Source organism: Pinus tabuliformis, chromosome 1_1 (assembly GCF_031772625.1).
Source record: "Pinus tabuliformis cultivar Carrire ecotype Pingquan chromosome 1_1, CPIR1, whole genome shotgun sequence".
Lineage (NCBI taxonomy): Eukaryota > Viridiplantae > Streptophyta > Pinopsida > Pinales > Pinaceae > Pinus > Pinus tabuliformis.
This window is the reverse complement of record NC_142297.1, coordinates 94547401-94567770: the sequence shown is the minus strand read 5'-3', so window position 1 is coordinate 94567770 and position 20370 is coordinate 94547401. Positions and strand designations below refer to the sequence as shown.

At 37.7% G+C, this 20370-nt stretch overlaps 1 protein-coding gene across 4 annotated transcripts; it reads right to left on the bottom strand.

Annotated features, from left to right (window-relative positions):
• Positions 1-921: 921 nt before the first annotated feature.
• Positions 922-18900, bottom strand: LOC149211807 (putative nucleolar protein 5-1). 4 transcript variants are annotated; one of them, XM_089391585.1, is made up of 11 exons: positions 18712-18900; positions 18111-18213; positions 17761-17955; positions 17469-17510; positions 4648-4827; positions 4375-4539; positions 3792-3992; positions 3371-3667; positions 2738-2938; positions 2427-2561; positions 922-1906 (listed from the first exon to the last, which is right to left on the bottom strand). In XM_089391585.1, exons 3-11 carry the CDS (start codon positions 17836-17838, stop codon positions 1289-1291), a joined length of 1917 nt encoding a protein of 638 aa, XP_089247711.1. In that variant the 5' UTR covers positions 17839-17955; positions 18111-18213; positions 18712-18900; the 3' UTR covers positions 922-1288. The 4 variants fall into 4 exon arrangements, with proteins under 4 accessions (XP_089247711.1, XP_089247712.1, XP_089247713.1 ...); XM_089391586.1 differs by having other exon boundaries at positions 18146-18213; XM_089391587.1 differs by having other exon boundaries at positions 18163-18213.
• Positions 18901-20370: the final 1470 nt, after the last annotated feature.

The following is a 20370-nucleotide window of genomic DNA, read 5'->3' as shown; positions in this document are numbered from 1 at the left end:
GAGAGTCATCCAGCAGAGTTTGATCTTGATGAGGATCTTGATTTAGATTTAGATATCGAGACATCAATTGAACTTGAACATGTTGTTCAGTTGAATGCAGATCCCAATCCACCATCCTCAGTCTCACAGCCAGCGAGGACTCCAGTTGTAGGTGTGTTTGGAAACATGAACGAAAATCTCTAAAATTATGTTTAAAATCTTTAAAATTATGTTTTTTATAAAAAAATAAATATTTAATGTATTTTTTACAACGACCGAGTCACTGAAATCGAGCCGGCCGAGTCATTACCGTTTCGGAGTCGGAGTCGGAGTCGATCCTCGGCCGAGTCGAAGTCGGAGTCGGAGTCTTAAAACATTGTCCCGAATCCCCGTGTCAGGTGACTTAGTCAGGGAGCCAGAATTTACTAAGAGAATCGGCTGAATTACTCATCTTCCCCCTCTAACCTACATATACAGTTGGGATGATAGTGATTGTAAGTCAACTCCATTGATAGATATATGCTTCTTTTTTCCCAACATAAAAGACAAAAATCATAAAACTGCAGCAACTTCCAAGAATGATAATTAGTAAAACTCTACAACTCCTATTTAGCTCTATAGCAAGACTGTATTTTTCATGCAATGGCTGCTATGAGTTTAGATATGATCCACTAGGTACAAACCATATTGGTCCCTACACTAGTATTTTTGTTATTAGAGCTTCTGTTATGGCCCTGATGCTTGCTTGATGCATTCAAATTTTCATACCTGAATTCATTCTATAACTGAGAAAGAAGCACAAAAAATCTAAATCATTTCAGGGAACACTTGTAACATTTGGTTCAAGATTTGATGTCAGCAACTGAAAACTCTAGTTAATATACATGAAAATATTTTTTCATGCTCCCAATTATGCATAGATTAATTATTAAACACACAAGGTTCAAAACCTATTTGTCAAAATTGAATATGCTCAAAAGGATGAAAAATACAATATTCAATTGCTCCTTTCCTGATGCAATTGTCTCAGTAGTTCAGAAGGATATCTATTTCTCACAAAACTCCAACAGTATGGAAATTGCTGGACCTGCTGCTCATAAAATAGAAATAGGCAGCAGACACAGCTTGCCACGGACGTGCTGCTCACAAAATAGAAATAGGTAGCAGACACACCTTGCCACCCGAACTTGTTTACAAGTTCCACCTACAGCAATATTACTGGCCATATTTTCTCAACTGATGACTTAAACAGGATACAATGACTTACTGGTGGCAACCTCAAAAACTACTGAGGTAATTTTGTGATCCATTAAGTGGATGTCTTGCTCTTGTCTTTCTTCTTCTTCTTCTTTGGTGTTTCTTCAGTTAACATTGCTGTGTCTTCCTCCTGCGCCTCATCACCTTTGTGATCACCCTTTTTCTTTTTCTTCTTCTTCCCAGATTCTCTTGCCTCTTGTTTCTGAGACACGTGGCTCGGTTCTTCCTCTTCACCCTGTTCTTCCTCTCTCTCTTCCCTCTTCTTTTTCTTCTTCTTCTTATCAGATTCTCCTACTGTTTCCTGTTTCTGGAATGCTGGCTTTGTTTCTTCCCCTTGACCCTCATCTTCAGTTCTCTCTTGCCTTTTCTTCTTTTTCTTCTTCTTCTCAGGTTCTCCTATTGCCTCCTCTTCCTCTTGGCCCTTGTCTTCCTGTATCTCTTCCCTTTTCTCTTTCTTTTTCTCTTTCTTTTTCTTTTTCTTTTCAGGCTCTCCTGCTGTTACTTCTGTGTGTACAGCTTCAGCTTGTTCCGTATCCTCATGCTTTCTTTTCTTAGTAGTCTTCTGTTCTTCAGCATGTTGTTCAAGGCTTGCATCTGCTGCCGCTGGCTTTATTTTCTTCTCCGGTGTCTTTCCCTGACCAATAGTTGAATCTGCCATTGGATTATATGCCTGCATTAATGGCATCAATTGTTGTGAGTAATTGTTTTAGTATTTGAAGATAACAGTTGACTTTCATAGAATCTGTTTTAATTGATAGTCCTCAACACTAAAATAAATAAATTCAGTTGTCCAAACAAATGGACGTGGATTTGCACCAAGTTCATGCCACATAAAAGGACATCATTTTCAAATTACAACAAAGGGGAAATATTGTTCACTACAAACAAATGCCAAATCTAATCTAAAACGCTAATGTAAAAGGTGTGATGTGCCTTGCAGTAATCACGGCATGTCATATGCATTAGTAAGACAAGGGACAAGCCCATATAGTCTGAAGGACAGAAAAAATAAATAATAAACGTGAAAGATACAAAATATGATAATATGTGGTGTACGGCAAAAGAAACACAACTATCATAATGGACACAAACCTACATAATTATTTATGAAATTAAATATGTATTAGGTACATTCCAACCGGTAACCAGCTTTGAAAGTTCAAATAACCCTTCAGAATGATATTACATACCCTTGCAGTTGTCAAAAGGCCATGTGCATCCTTCTTTCTGTCTTTATCATAAGACTCTATCTTTGGCTTGCCCTTTGCAGATCCACCAAGTCGTCCCAAGACTCTCCCTTCCAGCTGCCTTAATCTGGCCTCAATCTAATCAAGATTCAAAGAGAATCATTTTCAGTTCCATAGCGTGTGCTAGAATAACTACATGAATATGTTGAGAAAGCACTTCAAGGATGTACTGTAATGTAAAACGTATTGCAAATGTCCTGGAGCAACAAATAGTTGTTGCAGAAATGTTTCAGGTCTTCAGGTAAACAACCTACCTTTGCTCGACTTTCAATTCCCACAGAAGCATCCTGACTTTCTCCTAAAGCATCAATACGAATTGAAAGGGCAGACTTTGCTGCTAGAGATCTTGAAATTTTTCCTTTCAATTTTGGTGCAGCTTGTCCTATTAATGAAGCATGGAATATAAGCCCATATTTTGGTGTCTCATGTTTGGTTTTCAAAGCTCTGAATAAAGCCTGTGCACAAACAAACTCAGTCATCGTAAAACACATAGGCCACAACAGAAAATACAATCACAATAGATGTAAGAAAATAAAATTGCCTGTATCTGCAAAGAAACATCATTTAAATTTTCTGCACAAAAAGAAACTGAGAATAGTAAAAACAAATCTACTTTTAAACAAAAGAATGGAAATATTAATGGGGATACGCCACCATAGTAATAATGCTTGCAACGTCATAGCTATAGATAACTACCACAAGCCAAAGACAGACCAGAAGGCATGACACCAAAACCGCCTGCAATGTTAGTACCAGAATGGCGGAAGATGCTAGCACATCAACCTGGGGACTTGCACCCCAAAGCCATATTCTGGATTGGCAAAGCTTTTGGTGAGGTAATGCCTTATAACCATCTTTATCTCACAAGAGATAACTAAGGACAGTACCTTTTCAGCCCCCAGGATTTGAACTGTACTTGCAGGTTGTTTTGCAAGATTCAACAAGCTCCCTGCATGAGCAATAAGGCGAGCACCAACAAGTTCCCCCACTAGAACAGTCAGATTAGGAGCAATAGCATTCATTCGGCTCCGTAAATAATCGAATAGCTGTGCTCTATACTCTGATAGAGATATAACTTGGGTACAAAGAGCTTTAATGTTTAGCATGTCATGGTCACTGACTTCAGTCCCCATGGATATCACTGCTGCCTCTTTTAACTCTGATTCAACTTCCTCTGGAAGTATCTGAAAAGAATATCAGAAAAATGAAGATAATCCCAGTAAAAAAAATATTGATGCAATAGTAATATTATACGCTTAACATGTTTCTATAAATAAACTCAAATACCATTAATTATTAAAAAGGTACCTCTGAGAAATCTAGATCAGCAGCATTTGTGCGACTACCCATAAGCTTTACTACTTTAGCATACTGTATATTATCCTGGACAATTTTTGACAGTTCTGGAAAATGCCATCCATACCACTCTCGTACCCTCATCGCATACGTATTAAGCTCTTTGTCGAGATCATCAAGTAAACCAATTGCCTGAATGATCATTGTATCCACCTGGAAGGTAGGATATAATAATTTGAAATGGCAGTTAGTATGTGCAGATCAACAAGCACCTCATGTTACAACATCATTTGAGTGCAAGAACTTCATCAAAAGAAGGATGTATGGAAAAATACTAAGGGTTTAAGAACAAAAATATCAAGTACAAAACTACTGTAGTAAATAATTCAATTTGTTGTAAATTCCAATGAGAATATCTATATATGAAATCAAACTTATTAAATATTAAAACATAACTAACAGAGCTGGTCATAACTTGTACATATCAAAGGAAGTTAAAACTAGGTATATGTATTTCAGCAGGCATATAGAAAGCACATGAAAGTTGAAAGTTGAAATATATCTGGGTCAACTCGGAGTAGAACAGAACAGTTACCTTATCAGGACTAAATTTTAGCTTAAATCTTGAAAGGCTGTGGGAGAGACCCAAGCTCATAGGAGCTAAATCTTGAACTCCAAGACCAGTTATCAGTTCACTCAACTGAGTTCGCAGACCTCGCATTAACTCCATAACAGCATTGTTGTGTACACATTCAATTTTCTGCAACAACATAGAAAACAATTATCATCCAGGGATATGACAACCAGCATTATATAATTTATTGCACAATTGTGATAAAAATTTGATTTAGAACAAAATGCATTATACCAATTTCTCCTTTATTGCATTCCCGAGCTTTGAATCAGCTACTGCTAATGTTTCCCCCTCGCACTGGTCACGGAGAAACTTGCGTAACCCCTTGCTGGGTTTGCTATCAACAATTAATGTAGCGGCACTCAAAGCTTCCGCTGTATTTTCAAATTTGCTAAAAGCTTTCAGCTTGACAACCTGCACAAAATGGAAATTTCAAGGATCTAAACATAAATTTGCATGATGGCCAAAAGCTACTTAATTGAATTTCAGTTTATCACAAAACATTCCTCGAGATATATAATTATTTTAACTTCCATGGGAACATTCAGCGGAAAAAGTGTCTGTATTGATTTGCTGAATCTAGGCATAAATAGTTTATGTATGTTGTTTTGCTGATCCTGGACGTAAGTAGTTTAGGTACATTGTTTTGCTGACACTCAACATAAATAATTTATGTGTATTGCTTTGCTGAGTCTGGCCATAAAAAGCTTATTCTGTACAAATTTTGCCTTAGCTCACACCTATTCATGTTACCAGTGTGACATTTAACCAGTGTTGCCGATTTAATATCGTGGCCACCTGCCCGTAGCTCTTATAAGTCACTTAGGTTCCGCGGGGGGGGGTGAGAAAGGCTAATGGCTACAAAGAATCTAAATAATAGCAACAGTAGAAGAAAACTTAAATGACAATATCCATCAATACAATGTAAGATTAGAAAAAATAGAGGCAATGTAAGATTAGAAAAAATAGAGGGAGACTATCAAGTCTGCAAATGTACACTGTAGGCAAGCGAACCAGGAGTCATGCATGTAAGTCTAATACCCCAATAGAACAAGAATAGAGAGTGCCCCATAGCTCTTCTAAGTCATTTTGGTTCCGGGGGGGTGTGATAAAGGCAAATGGCTAAAACGAAGCTAAATAATAGCAACAGTAGAAGCAAAACTAAATGACAATATCTATCAATGATTCAATACAATGTAAGAGTAGAAAAAATAAGGGAGATTATCAAGTCTGCAAATGTACACTGTAGGCAAGCGAACCATGAGTCCTGTAAGTCTAATACCCCAAATAGAACGAGAATAGAGAGTGCAGCAGAATACAAAGCAAATTCAAATAACAAAAAATATGCATTATTCAACATAAAAACCAATAGATTTAGAAAATGTATAATAACATGATTACCATGTGATATAAGTAAGAGCTTGGGGAAGCCCCAAGGGTTAGCTCAACTGGTCGAGTCCCCATTGTTAAGTATCTCGCTGATTGGGAGGTCACAGGGTCAATTCTCCTCGATGACCTTGGGGTTAGGCCCTGCTAGTCTGGCCCACAGGCTTTAAAAGATCCTCTTCGGGGTTGATCTGCCCAGATTTTCCTATGGGAAAAAAAAAGCAAGCGCTTGGGGAAGCAAACTGGCTTCAAGTGATGAGCTGCACACTCCTAACAAAATACAAGAAACATTGGGTTATTGTGCTATCCAATAGCAAGGGGGAATACCTTCTGCAACAAGATATGAGAGATAACGCTCCAACGATGATCAATTTTGGGAGAAAATCCTTCATTTGCAGTACAAGACCCAGATCCTAGACCATGGCCAGTCCACCTATACACAACATTATAACAGTCATATGATAGAAATGTAGGAGTTAAACAACTGGTCAACCACATGAATGACGTTAATAACTGACTAATATTCAGTTGTATCGCTAAAATAACCCCTAAGATATATACATGCCCTGTGTTCTACTAGAAGCACAACAAATCCTCATTCCTTATGGCTTTCAGCCTTGAAGCATTACAGGAGATCAAATTATAGGTTTTCTAGATTCTCCTCAACAATTCCCATGCTTGATTATCTACCCACATTATACATAATCAATATTTGTGTTGACTGTCACAAGAGATGAGCTGGGCAGTGAAAGAGGGAAGAAGCTATTTCCCCCACCAGGGTTTGAATCCTCAAAAAATTGACATCTCTGCCACTCGCAGGCCAGCAGACTCCCATGAGAGGGTATTGATTAGTGGAAGCCATCACAACCATTAACTCAGGCCAGATAGTTACACGCTCCTATAAAACTGCATGGAAATGCCCACCTCTTCATAGGCGGTTAGTGCTCAGGTCTGGCACATACTTGTCGTTGTGACTCCATGTATGTTCATGGTTCAGGCACTCGAATGCTCCTGATAAAGAAAATGTCAATATGACTTTGAACTTTATCTCGTCTTCCATCTTTTAACTTATCTTCAAACTTTGATCTTCCTTTGAATGGCTTACTGTTTCTGTTTCCTTACATACTAGTGTTTCATAGATTCCCTTTTCAACAAGATTATCTTCCACAATCTTTTTTCCAGTCTTCTATTTGGATTAAATCTTATCAAGCTTGCCTTTATTTTCTTTTTACCTTCTTCAATCTTTGTTTTTCCTTGCGAGAGTTAACTTTATGTGAATGTAAGCTTCCCCAACTTTCCTATAAATCATTTCTCCAATTCTCTTGGTCGTCTCTTTTTTGGTGACTTCCAAAGCTGCTTCATCATGATACCCTTTCCTTTCTTTTCATACACTCCCAGCTTCTTACAAATATTTAATTAAGGTGGATCAAATAGATAATATCATCTTTTTTTCCTCCAAGCAAAGCTCGCAGCAAAACTTCAGGGCACTTCCCTGAACTCACAGATAGCAATGACCTGGTGGTGCTGATAATAGTGAGTCACAAAACAGAGGCCACCAGTCCATGGAATCAACCATGAGATCTCCTGCATGAAGCTCAAAGCACTTAACCACTCAAGCTGCACCACCGGACTATAATATCATCTTTATCTACAAGTTCTTTCTCAATTTTATCTCTAACTACAACTTATTTAAGTTTAGCCCTTATTTGTTTCACTCTTTTCTTGTATGCTCTACGACAGGATTTCTTCTTTTTCTTCATTCTCTTCTTTCCTAAGATATTCCTCAACTTTTGTTTCTTTGACCATCTCTTTGAAGATACTTGAAATTTTTCCCTGATGATATTCCATTTTATGGCAAAATTTAGGTTACACCATCATTCTCATTCATCTGCTCCATCTTCATATCCTAGATTTTTGGTATTTTCATATGTTCTTCAAAAGAAACCACTTTGTTCCAAGTTATTAATCCGAATTTCTTTTATCTTGAACACAATGTTCTTCACAAATCATGAGATTGTAGTCTGAAATATCAAAGACCAACTTTGACTAACTGCAATTAACTCAAAGGGGTGGCAGGAGGGGGAGGGGTACTGTATAGCCGCAAGGAGGACTAAATGTTCAGGTGCTCATGGGGTCTTGGTCATATGACAAATAATCAAGTAAATAAGATAAGATAATTTTATTGATGTCCAACAAATGACCATAAATAGGTCAATGGGACTAAAGGATACAACCAATACAAGTGCAAACACAACTCCTAGAAAATGCTAAAGCTAAATCTAGGTGTAAAATGAAGCAAAAAAAAGATACAGTAATAGGACAGCCTCATAAACATGTATACAACCAGATCATGTAGAAGGCTATGTGAAGAAGTCCAAGGCTGGAGGTTGATGATGTCAAGAATGCCTAAGTGCGATAGTCGACAGCGAGCAGGGCAACAATAGTGCCAACTCACTATTGAAGTCCCCTAGATCTAACAAGTCTGGCTGCATGATCCTTGGGGGTGGATATAGGAGCAAGGGATACTTCTAACATCCAAGTCAAAGGAAAGAAGCTCTAGATAAGTCTCTGATTGCTCCGCTAGGGCTAAGGAGGAACCCATTGAGGGGGTGGGGGGTGTCCTGTTCGAGAACCATTTAGTACAATACCCTCAGACGCTCTAGGTGTGAGTGAACTAATTATTGTTCGGGACCTCCATAACGGTCTTTGTCCTCGCAAAGCAAGTGGTGGGCTTAGGAAAGACCCAAGGTATCACTACTCTACTATCTGAAATACCTTGGAACCCAGCTCGTTGCTTATGGCTTGGACCAACGAAATCGACCTAAAAGTATGATGTGATCGCTTGAGTCCCCGAATGAGGTGAGATATGTAGAATCTACGATGTGTCAAAATCTCCCTCATGAAGAGTGCTAAGCATCTCTAGTTAGGACCCGAGAAGAAAGTAGAGAGGGATCCTCCAGACACTATATATAGGCAATGATATCATCCTCTGATCTCATAGTATATAGGGCGCATCTCTAGTTAGGACCCCAGAAGAAAGTAGAGAGGGATCCTCCAGACACTATATATAGGCAATGATATCATCCTCTAATCTCATAGTATACAGGGCAACGAAAAAAAGGTGCATCTCGGCCTTTGGTTCTTATAGGTGGCACAACTAGTAGACCCTATCAGATCATGGTACCTGGTGATTCCTCTCCACCAAAAGTTGATGGGACATAAATTGACACTACCACAGTGGGATCTTAAGTGAGTGAATCTAGTTCCTGTAAGTATAAGGGGGGCAGACAATGAGGTCATCCTACAGCTCCAAAAAATGATCTAGCTAGAAGGACATCTTTGAACCAAGGCTCACCAAGGGGGATGTCCACATGACCTAAGTGTATAATCTATAGATATATTTGATGGCTTGATTTAGTTTCTATTGAATCGATAAGAGATGTGTTGGTCTGTCAATGGAGAAAATATATGTAGGAAGGCATTTGGGGGGGTGGTCATCGACTGAAGGAGCCGAGATACCTTTGCGAACCATCCACAGAACAATCTAACTGAGTATCTGAAGCAATGACCGTTCTAGAGCAAAGGGCAAGATAGGGGTATCTCTATCCCAATAGCAAAGTCTCTGTCAATGTTACTTGGGAGCGGGAGCGGAAGCGGGGAGCAGGAGCGGAAGCGGGAGCGACCATTTTCAGAAGCTCCCGGTTTGGGAGCGAATCCCGGAGCGATTTTTTAAAAATATATATATTTTTTATATTTTTTAATTTTTGATACATATATGTCAACAAAAACATGTAGAATGATGAATTAGATATAAAAAACATAAAAAAGCATAGATTGAACCATATAACAACAATCATCTAGAAGTTATAATCTTCATCAACCACGTCCGCAAGTTAGTAACATAGTAACATACAACATATTGAGTCTCATGATTCATCAATCTTAAAGTTTCAAGCTTTCAAAATTCAATATATAACATTTATCATCATTGATCACCAAAGTTGTACTTGTAAGCTAAGTGTAACCATTACAACAAATAATATCTAACATGAAATGAAATGTTATAAAATGAAATGAAATGAAACAACTTTCAACTTTCATGAAGCATCATATTCATAATTCATTACTAATGAGTTATAATTGCCAACTTCAAACTTAAATTGTCATATATTGTTTAAAAAAATATCATAATAAATATGAAAGAGTCAATAGTTATAAAAGCTACTAGAAACTAGAAAAGAGAAGTAAATCTATTATCTATTTCTTATGCTTGGGCCTCTTGCCACCACGAGAAATGTCTAATTTTTTAGTCTTGTTGCAAAATCAGGATCTTTGTCATTAATATCACCCTCCAAGCATTAATATCCAAAGGTATCTTTGTCATTACCTTTGTATCTGTATAGGGATCTTTGTCATTAATATCACCCTCTAAGCATTAACATAAGATAGAAAAAGCATAGCATGTCAAGTCAAGATTTTGTTTGAGTGATGCGTACATTTTTAGAAGGGTCATGATAGCGGAGTTCGACAACCAATGTCACTAACATCGAGGTACATAGAGGGATTGGTACTCTTGATTAAATATGAGTTCCATACCCTAATACATGACAAAATTCAATGGAAACATTGCAATCCCCCAATCCTGAAATCATGAAAAACTGATAAGTCTGCTGGATTTTGAATGAAATCTAAAATTCCACTTTCTCCATATGAAATCCAATGAGGACGAAACCACTCTCAAACATCCTGAGTCATTTCATGGTAATGTTAAAAATTTAAGTAAAAGGATGAAAATGAAAATTAAAGAAAATGTCACTTTTACTTTAAGAATTTAACATTACCATGAATAGCATATCAATACTAGGGCCTAGACTTGATCATTAAGTTGCCCCACTCAAAAACTATTTGTTTCTTTCAAAAAAAATTGCATTTCGAACATTACTACAAAAAAAAAATGCAAAAAAGGCAAAACGCTCCCGAAAAGGCAGAGAGCGAATTTTTTTTTAGGGAGCGCGCTCCCAAAATCGCTCCCTTTTCGGGAGCGTGCTCCCGACCCGCTCCCGCCCGGAGCGCGGATCAGGAGCGGGAGCGAGGGGGGGGGGGGGGGGGGGGGGGGGGCTCCCCCGCAACACTGGTCTCTGTAAGACCTGACTTGATGGATGAAAGAGACCAAAGTGAAAAAGAACCTCAAGGGGATATGGGTGGACCTCCAACTTTGCCTAAATAATGGACTGCGGAACTATGCGTTTGCAGTGGATAATATGTCTGAGAAGCAAGGTCTAAACTCTCTCCATTATTGGATGGTGTTGTCATTGACATCAACCCATGGAGTTGACTATGTTTGACTTTGACCAAAAACACTAGTCATTGATGTCAAATGGTTAATGAATGATTCTTGGTAATTGTCGAATTACATCAAGATGGCAGCTATATTGTTGGATGGTTGACAACCCTATTCATAGGGTTTGGGTTACCTGGACAGAGGATGTGCCCTGACTTTGTCGAGGGTTTTTGGTAGGTCAAATCATAGAGTTTGGGTCGAAGATCCATGTCATTAGATTCTCCTCGAAATATGCTTCTGTTGATATGTGGTACACCCTGAGAGGCCTCCTGGTTTGCAAGATATTCACATTTAAGGTCAGAGAACCCCATGAAATTAACCATTGGTTAAAGTTATTAATTATTTATCATAAGGATGATAGGATAAATATTATAAATAATTCAACGTTCACTTAGAAAACCTTTTTCCAAATCTAGAGCCTAATTTATTCATTTAAGGCCAACGGCCCTCTTGTCTTAGGAAACAAGACATTCATTATTAAATTGTTTTAAATTAGTGAAGGCCTTTTTGGAGCCTTTGTTTTATCCTTTAACGATCACCTATGAAGCCCTTTCCTCAACTCTCTTAAGGCTATATAATAAAAATAAAAATAAAAGAAGAAAAGACCACATAAGGCTCACGGCCTTCCTTACTTTGTACACAAGGCATAAATTACTTAATTTAAAATTCTTTAAGTCTTCAATGTCTATTTCATGGAGTCCTTCCTAACTCTCCAACGCTCACATTATACAACCTCTCCTAAGCCTATAAAAAGGAGTACTTACCTCCTCTCATATCCATGTACTACAACGAATGATCTTGTGAACATCTCTCTAAATTTTCTCGACCACCCTGAGGCAAACTTTCTGAGGCAGGATCAACGAATTCTTTTTAAGAAAAGGCTCGGTCTTCTAAGGTAAAGTGTCTATCCTTCTTGGTATAAAATTTTACTTGATCTTCCTTCAAACAACGAATTTGATTAAGACTTGTTAGGGCTTTATGATCTGTTCCTTTATGTTTTTCGACCCTCTCTATTAGGGCTTGTCTAGGGCAGAAGTTTAGACTTGGTTTGGTCTTGTCTTGATACATTTGTTTGGCCCTTCTTCCACTATTCAGTTATTTACTAAAGCCTTGATGGAGACCTAGATTAGAGCATCGTTTTATCCTATTGATGGTTGGTTTAGGACCTTGCTAGGACAATGAATTACTTAGGTCTGGTTAGGTCAACCTACAACAGTGCTATTTGATTTGTGGCACATTCTTCAAAACAATGAAATCCTTTAGGGCTCGGCTACTCCAATTCAGGACAGCGACATTCATGGCTTTTGGGCAGCTTGTTAGGTCGTCATTCTTATGTTCTTGACCCTCTAGGGGTTAGTCACGGCTCTGTCCTTTTTGTTTGGCAATAAAATCTGGTAACTCGTCTTGTAGTTCAAGAGTTCTAAGGCAAGCGAAATTCATTTGAAGTTTATCATTACTTTTGTGCATATGTTCTCCTCTACATTCTCTTTTTGTTTGTGGTTGGGCTTGGCCCAAAGGCTAAAGTTATACAACCTAATAATATGACTGTGAGAAGGATAGTGTGAACACTTGAAGACCATGACTTTAGATGAGACAGTAACACATAACTCCTTCACTTGATGTGAAGTGATATCTGACACTTGGTGACATTCCTAGTGTAATATTAAACAATGAACTAATGTGTTTCAATAAAATGTAAATGAATCAACTTGACAGTGATAGCAACCAACAGTGGAATGACCTAACAGTGATTAGGATAATTACATATTCATTGTAACATACAACAGTGACTTGAATTTAGTGATCCCTGCAATCTCATTGTGTATAAGTTGAAGAACCAAAGGCAATAACCCAATCATTAACTTTGAATTTTATTTTGTAAATCAAATTTGTGGACAACAGTGCACACATACATTGAACCTATCTACCCTACGATGATATGACCTTGACATTTGATGATACTTAACTGAGATATCACATTTTACTGAGTGTGATACACTAACATATTGACACGTTATATTGATCTTGACATCGATACATTCATTATGTAGCAGTACATGTACTGAGCCTCCATTGACATTCACATTACATATAGACCATGCAGTAAGACAGACCTTTGGCTTTTAGACTTACAAGTGTTTTGGGCATTGACATATTGACCTCAAGTTAGTATCAACATTAGTACCAAGAATCTCTTAAGATTGCAGCAGCAATACAGTGATAGTAATATGTCCTATTGACTTGATATAATGACACATAGTGAGTTAACACTTAGATATTAATGTGATGTCCTAACTTTGACTTAACCTATCATGACTATGTAGTATGCCTAGGACTACTATGTATAACTTGTTATAAGATTAATAGACCGGGTTGAAGACAAGTGAAATGATAGTTGGCCTTATTACAGTACTTCTAAGGATAACGGTGTCTTGAATGATCATTGACATAATGTCTTGTCATACAAAGTCATATAACCTATTACATGGGCATGCCTTGATGAAGAATTGACACTTAGATTATAATGTGTAGTGCATTGATGTACTTTCGATATCAGCAACAACACATGTTGTATCCATTGGCATGATGGCATCTATGTAACAATACTACAGTTGGTTTGTGGCAACATTATTCAACAGTCATATACGTGACTGCAGTTTGTGAAGTTATATAAATGGCTCCAGGGTATTGACTATCTTTGCAACAATGATTACACATGTGTTGGTATTCCTCCTTGGGTCGAGCTTGAGATCATTGGTTACAAGTCATAGAGATGACCTGAGGCACCTTGGTTTGTGCCATCATTTGATAGCAGTTCCAAATGTCTACAGCATTATGAGCGGTTTGGAACAGTGAAGTGCAAGTGTGATATGTTGATTGCATCATGGGCATATGGTGCTTATCCTTACATGAGCAGTGGGGTACCGTGACCGTTACAAGTTGATTTGTTTGGTATATCTTAGATAGTGATTAGTTGGATAGCATTGCATTGCAGTGATCAAATTGAGTAGGGTGGTGTAATTTGAGCAGGATTGTAAAGTGCAATCAACAATGCAGCTACAGGACTTGACAGGATATTTATATTGAGCATAGCATCATTCTCTTATCTACTATCTTCTCATATCGATTTAGAGCAAAGGGGGATTCAGTTTGAAAATTGTGAAATGCAATCTACCGACTCTTCTGGGTGATTGGAGTCCCCTTCAGGTTCTGGCTAGAGAACACTTCAAGGGCAAGTTGTGGCTTGCACAGGACATTTTGGTGTCCATTCAGTTGCAGTTGATAAACTAACATGGCAGCGAAGCATCCTTTCCGACAGTAATCGGTAAACAAAGTGTTGGCGCATTCATCAAGTTGTGGCTTGATCTACAAGGCGTTGGGACGTCCTTCTGGTTGCAACAAGATATTAGGGTTTAGTAGCGTCCTACAAGTTGTGGCCTATGAATTAGGGGGTTGACGCATCCCTCAATTGTAGCTGAAATCTTGATGTAATTAATATTTCTTTTAAAGAGAGAAGAAGACAATTACTAGAGAAGCTTCTGTGGTTTTTGACTCGAAGGGGGTTTTCCACCTTAAAATCTTTGTATGTATTGTTTTATCTTCCTGCATTGTTGTACGGTGTTATCTATTGTTGATTATTGTTTATAATTATTGAAGAACATTAATAATAACTAAAGAATAACTAATGCTCTGAAAAGGATTAAAAAGTGCTTGGTAAGAAATATTGATTCACCTCCCCTCTCAATATTTCCAACATCCATGGTAGCCCAATCTGATTGTAGTAAACTAGGTAACCAAATCTCAAAACCATAGAGAACTATGGGTCTGATAATGGTCTCCACGAGGTGGAGCTTGGACGAGATGTCTTGAAACTATACTTGGAAGCATTGTCACTCGATGAGCACTAGGAATTTGTAGCCTTTACTGGAGTTTGGAGTGCTTGCCGCATACCAAATCTAGGCCATGTGCATTGTGAACTGTACCCCCAAGTAGGTCTAAGATGTGGTGATCTCAATCTTTGCCCCACGACAGTAGAAGTGAAGGTCTACAACAACATTCTTCAAGGCATTGAAGATCAAAACCTTGGTTTTAACCAGATTGACCTTAAGTTGTCAAAGATCACATAAATTCGTGAATGCATCAATCTATCCCTGTAATCCCTCAAAAGTAGAGGCCAAGAAGACCAAATCATTAGCAAAGAGGATTAAGGAGATCAAAACATGGTGCAATGGGCAACCATCACCCTCTTGTATGTGCTCATGGAGGAAAGACTTAATCTCATCAATATAAATCCCAATGAGAGTCGAAGAGAGGGAACACCTTTGCTTCACTCCAATAGTACTCTGAAATGAAGTCTAAAATACCATGAGCCATCTTAAGATGCCCCAACATTGACTCATGGTACTCTTGTTAGCCAAAGAACATCAAGTGGACAAACTTACAATTATGGGAATTCTCTCTTGATCCCAAAGGAAAAATATATGGAAATCATCATGAAAAGAATCAAGAAAATTGCAGAATATATTCCATCCAAAGCTTACTTCCATGTCCCTAAGAGACTTCAACAGAGAAGCAAACAAGAATGCTAACAAGGGGTGTAAATTGAAGATAGATGAATTAAACATTAATGGCCAAATCAGGCTTGCTATAATTCCCTAATGGTGGATTAATTCCCTAATGGTGGATGATTCCCTAGTAGCATTATGCGTTGTTAAATATTTGTTATGTTGAGGCGGTTTTGTAAGAGTCACCTACAAAGCCCCTCTCTTTTTGTTGCTCAGATATATTCTCCTCAAGAAAATCATGTATTCCCAAAAAAAAATTGTAATTAACTGAAGTTTGCATCAAAACTTGCAACTTTACCCATAGAAGATTAAGATCATCCCCTTGCCAACAATGTTGGCCTCACATAACTTATATCTTCAGAGCAGCAGTTATGCACAATTAAATACAAGAATTTTTTAACAATTATTGTCCAAAAGCAAGGTTACATCAAATTTATACCAAAACCTGTGAGGTATTTCCATGTGAAATCCCATACTCTTTTCTTCCCAACGGATTTGGTCGCATCAAATTTGGATCTTCTGAAGACAAACATCCATTTTTCACATTTAGAACCGATTCAGATGCCAAACTTGTAGACTTTACCTCCTCCAAAATTCAAATATACTCAAACCCATTTGAAATTTTGCAATATATGATCTTCGGATCTGTTCATTCCAACAGCTCTAGTCCCAATAAGTTTGGGCCTGTATATCAAATGTTACGGATGTAGAAACTAAAGGCACTCTTTGGAAGCTTCAGCATATTTTTAAGTTGTAACCCAAATATTCATTTTCTTGCCACTGACGACTTAGTGTGTTTGCAACCAGTTATTATGGCAAGCAAACTAAAAAATAAAAACAACTAAAAAAACAATAGATCTAAATGCTCCAGACAACCATATTGTGCAGTACATTTTGATGATAAAATGTATAGTTCTTAAAAATATATTTTACATTTGTGCCCACTTCCTGTTAACATGAAACAATAAAGAGATTAAAAACACCTTCCAATGTGACTTGACAACAGCAGTTCAGGCAAAGCTGACTAGATGGAGCCTCAAACTTGTGGTTCTAGTTCTACAAATTACACATGAAAAGCAAGTCGATAATTGCATTCTGTTTATAAATTACACCCCAACTCTGAAAGTCCAAGTTATTTGTTTCTTTAATAATATTAAGAGCAATAAAAGGTGAAAGAAGAAAAATGGCAATGACCAACAAGCATGCTGCACATTGTTAAAAAGGTCCAACGGGTAAAAAGGGCAAGATCTAGTTAGCAGCCAACTGTCAAAAGCAACAATATGAATAACTCGAAGAAACGACAAAAGAGATCAGTTACATCTGTTAGCAGGTAATTGACCTTCAACATATTTCCAACCAATTCCAACCACTAGTGTTTTACACAAATCTTGCTATTTTATTGTTCACCTCTTGACCCAATTTTGAACTCCTTTCCCTGCTTGAACAGTTTGAACAGAGACAACCTGCCAAACAATGATTGTTCTGCCTTTCAAGTTTCGACTAATCTGTCCAGCTGACTATGAGAGAAAGATGAGACATGCTAATTAAATTTCTTGAAAAAGCCTTAGGATACTGGAAGGCTTCCAGAAGGAAGCAAAGAGCCATGTTATAAATATCATAGTTTAATTAGAAGCTCCCGTAAGCATCATGTTAATTTTTTATCGAATTAGTACAATATTACATATATTTTTAAGATCACAAATGGTAGCAAGAATAAACATTTGAAAATTTAAAAGAAAAATTTAATGGTAAAGAAAACTAACCTTCCTGGCAGTTTCTGATGTCTGAAATTCCTTCCACAAGTCCTGGATCAATAGAGCACATTAGTATTAGATTGTAACCCGGAAAATAGCAACGATAAGAGAGCCTGGAAAGGCCTCAGAAGTTGGAAAGATCAATTTTAACGAAAATGCCCTCATTTAACTAAATCAAAGACATGTAAGAATATAAAACAACTCTGCAACACTCGTTTTTTATTTCATTAGATCGATTACGTGTTTCAGAACATTGTAAATTTTCATGAACTCAAAAATAAAACATTCAAATGAGGATTACCTCCACTTTATCGAGCTTTCCTTCATCCAGTACTTTGAATAGTGCAAACCCCGCAGGGGTTTCGAATAGGACCAACATCTTTACAATCCCTCTGAATTGCACCCAGTTTTTTGGTGAAAAACCTCCTCACAACAAGGTTCTCAGGTACTTGTTCACGGACCTGCTGTGTAGCACTTAGTTTGTGACTTCACTAATCTAAACCAAGACAAAAACACAAGAGTCACTAAACGCAATACAAAAATGACTGAGATCGATAGAACAATCATGCAAAGTAAGGACTAGAACGCTAAGAATTAAGGAAACACAGAAGATTATTTTAATAGTTAAAGTAAGCATTTTTATTAAATTACTTGAACAAATAAAAAATGGTAGTTTTAGAACCAACAGTTCCCAGTTCCCTACTGAAGCTGGCCGTCGCAAATTAGCCCAATGCACACAAGAAAGCAAATGACCCTGAAACACAAGCAGTCGATAACATAGCCGACGGTAGAAGAAAGAAAAACCAGAACTAAGGAGTTTCAGCCTAGATGTGTTCGTTTAATAACCCCAAGAAGATGACTGTAAACACTAAACCCTAAACCCAAACAATGATACTTAACACTGAAAGGAACGTGCGAAAATCTCATGCAACTAAGCTGGTTGAGCTGAAGCTCAAAATTTCGATAGATGGTAAGTATAATCTATTAAGCGAAAGGCAGCATTTGCTAAGGCATGGTCACAAATGCATCTCAAATAGACAAAACTTCAGCTTGGCGGCCAAGGGGAGGGGAGGAGAGGGTGAATAATAGGGATAAAAGTAAAATAAACAGATTGTATCCGATTCACTGCAAGGGAAACCACAAGCTGAACCCCATCCCCCCGCCTCAACACCTTGGACCCAAAAAAAAAATGATGATCGAAACTAATGCAGGGACAGACTCTGATTATTAGCTTATCATGGAGATAACGTACCTGCACAGAAGCTTGCTAGCTGCGTAACCTAGAGTTTTTTTCATCCAATGGCTAATTCTAAAGGCCGAGCGTTGCGAAGACCACGTGGTTTTGAGTCGTTGAACGCATTATAAATTCCCCATCCTTGCAGACAAAACCCTAAACCCTAATGCTATGCGCAATCGCGCCTGCGAAAAGAGGAAGGTGCGTTTGTTGAATGGGGTTTTATTGTAATTATTACCCTAATCCAACATTAGTGTGTTTTGAAGTTAGTACAACATTGGTGAATGTTTACTAAATCTGAATTTTCATATGGGATGATATTATTTATTTATTTTTGGGTGGAGTATATTAGTATTTTGTTTAAATATTATATAGATGGTAATTTTTTCCATAGTAGGTTAGTATTGGAATAAAAATAGGTTCGTAAGTGATACATTCAAATTTTTTTATTGAATGATAGGCGACAATGGGGAGTTATGAAACACTATTTTGATGTGAGTTGGGAGCACTTTAGTATCTCTAGGGCAGAATAGAGTCTAATTTGTCATTGATAATGGGAGATTTTAATGGGTATATTGATAATGGGAGATTTTAATGGGTATATAATGTTGTAGTTGGAGGGATGGATATGTTTCTAGGTTTGATCTTCGAAAGGATTCTTAAAGTTTTTAGTTTATAATTGGAATTTGTTTCAAAAATTAGTTAGTGGAGAGAGTGTTTTATTTGTTTTGTCAGGTTCTCATTGTGGGTTTGCAATGATGTGGTTCTTTGTGGAATCCCAAGGTTGATCTCATGAAGTTCAAGATACAACATAATGAACAAATTGCCTTTACCTCCACACCTTTAACCTCTGGCTGTAAGTTAGAGGAAAATTGGATAAACATGAGGAAAAACATCAAACTCCTTTATCTTCAAGTTGACGAATTGAGATCTCTAGTCAATAGTTTGGTCTCCAATATGAAAGATTTAGTTAGTTTAAGTAGCTCTAATGTCAAGTGTCCAGAATTGAATGATCTAATGGATCTCGAGAAAGATGTTGTAATAAAGGATTATATCTTGAAGTCAGTTATATGTACTACAAGTTGTGTTTAATTTTGGGGCTTGTTGCCACTCAAACGGGCAGGGGGCATAAGAGGGATTCCTAAAGGGCAACGATGGAGGCGTAGCCCACTATCACCACAGCTAAGATTTCCTGCTCTTTACGGACTTTCACCGATGGGAGGAGACCCGGTATATAAAAGGTCACTTGTGAAGGATGAATCAACCAATGGATATAAAGTGACCCTTATAATACTTTCCCTTTAAGGGCTTTTAAGAATAGAGCTTTCTTGCTTATCAAGCAAGGTACGAAGATTTCTAAGAGAAGGAGCTGAGTACTTAAGGGTTAGGCTTAGGGTAATATGCCTTATGAAGGAGTTTCCCAATCCTAAAATCCTTATTGAACTTGACTTCCCAAATGGTTCTTGAAGATTTGACTTTTCAAAGGTGCGGGACCACACGAGGCCAAGTGAACCCAGCCTAGGGTAAGGGGCAAGAATTTAGCAACCAATGATGTTCTTAACCTAGACAAGAAGGGGGGAAGGATCAAAGCAATAATTTTCACTTAAAGGTGTCAAATTGATCCTATGAGGCACTAGCCTTGGGGATGTTAGGGCAAAGTTTGATCTCGGAGTTAGG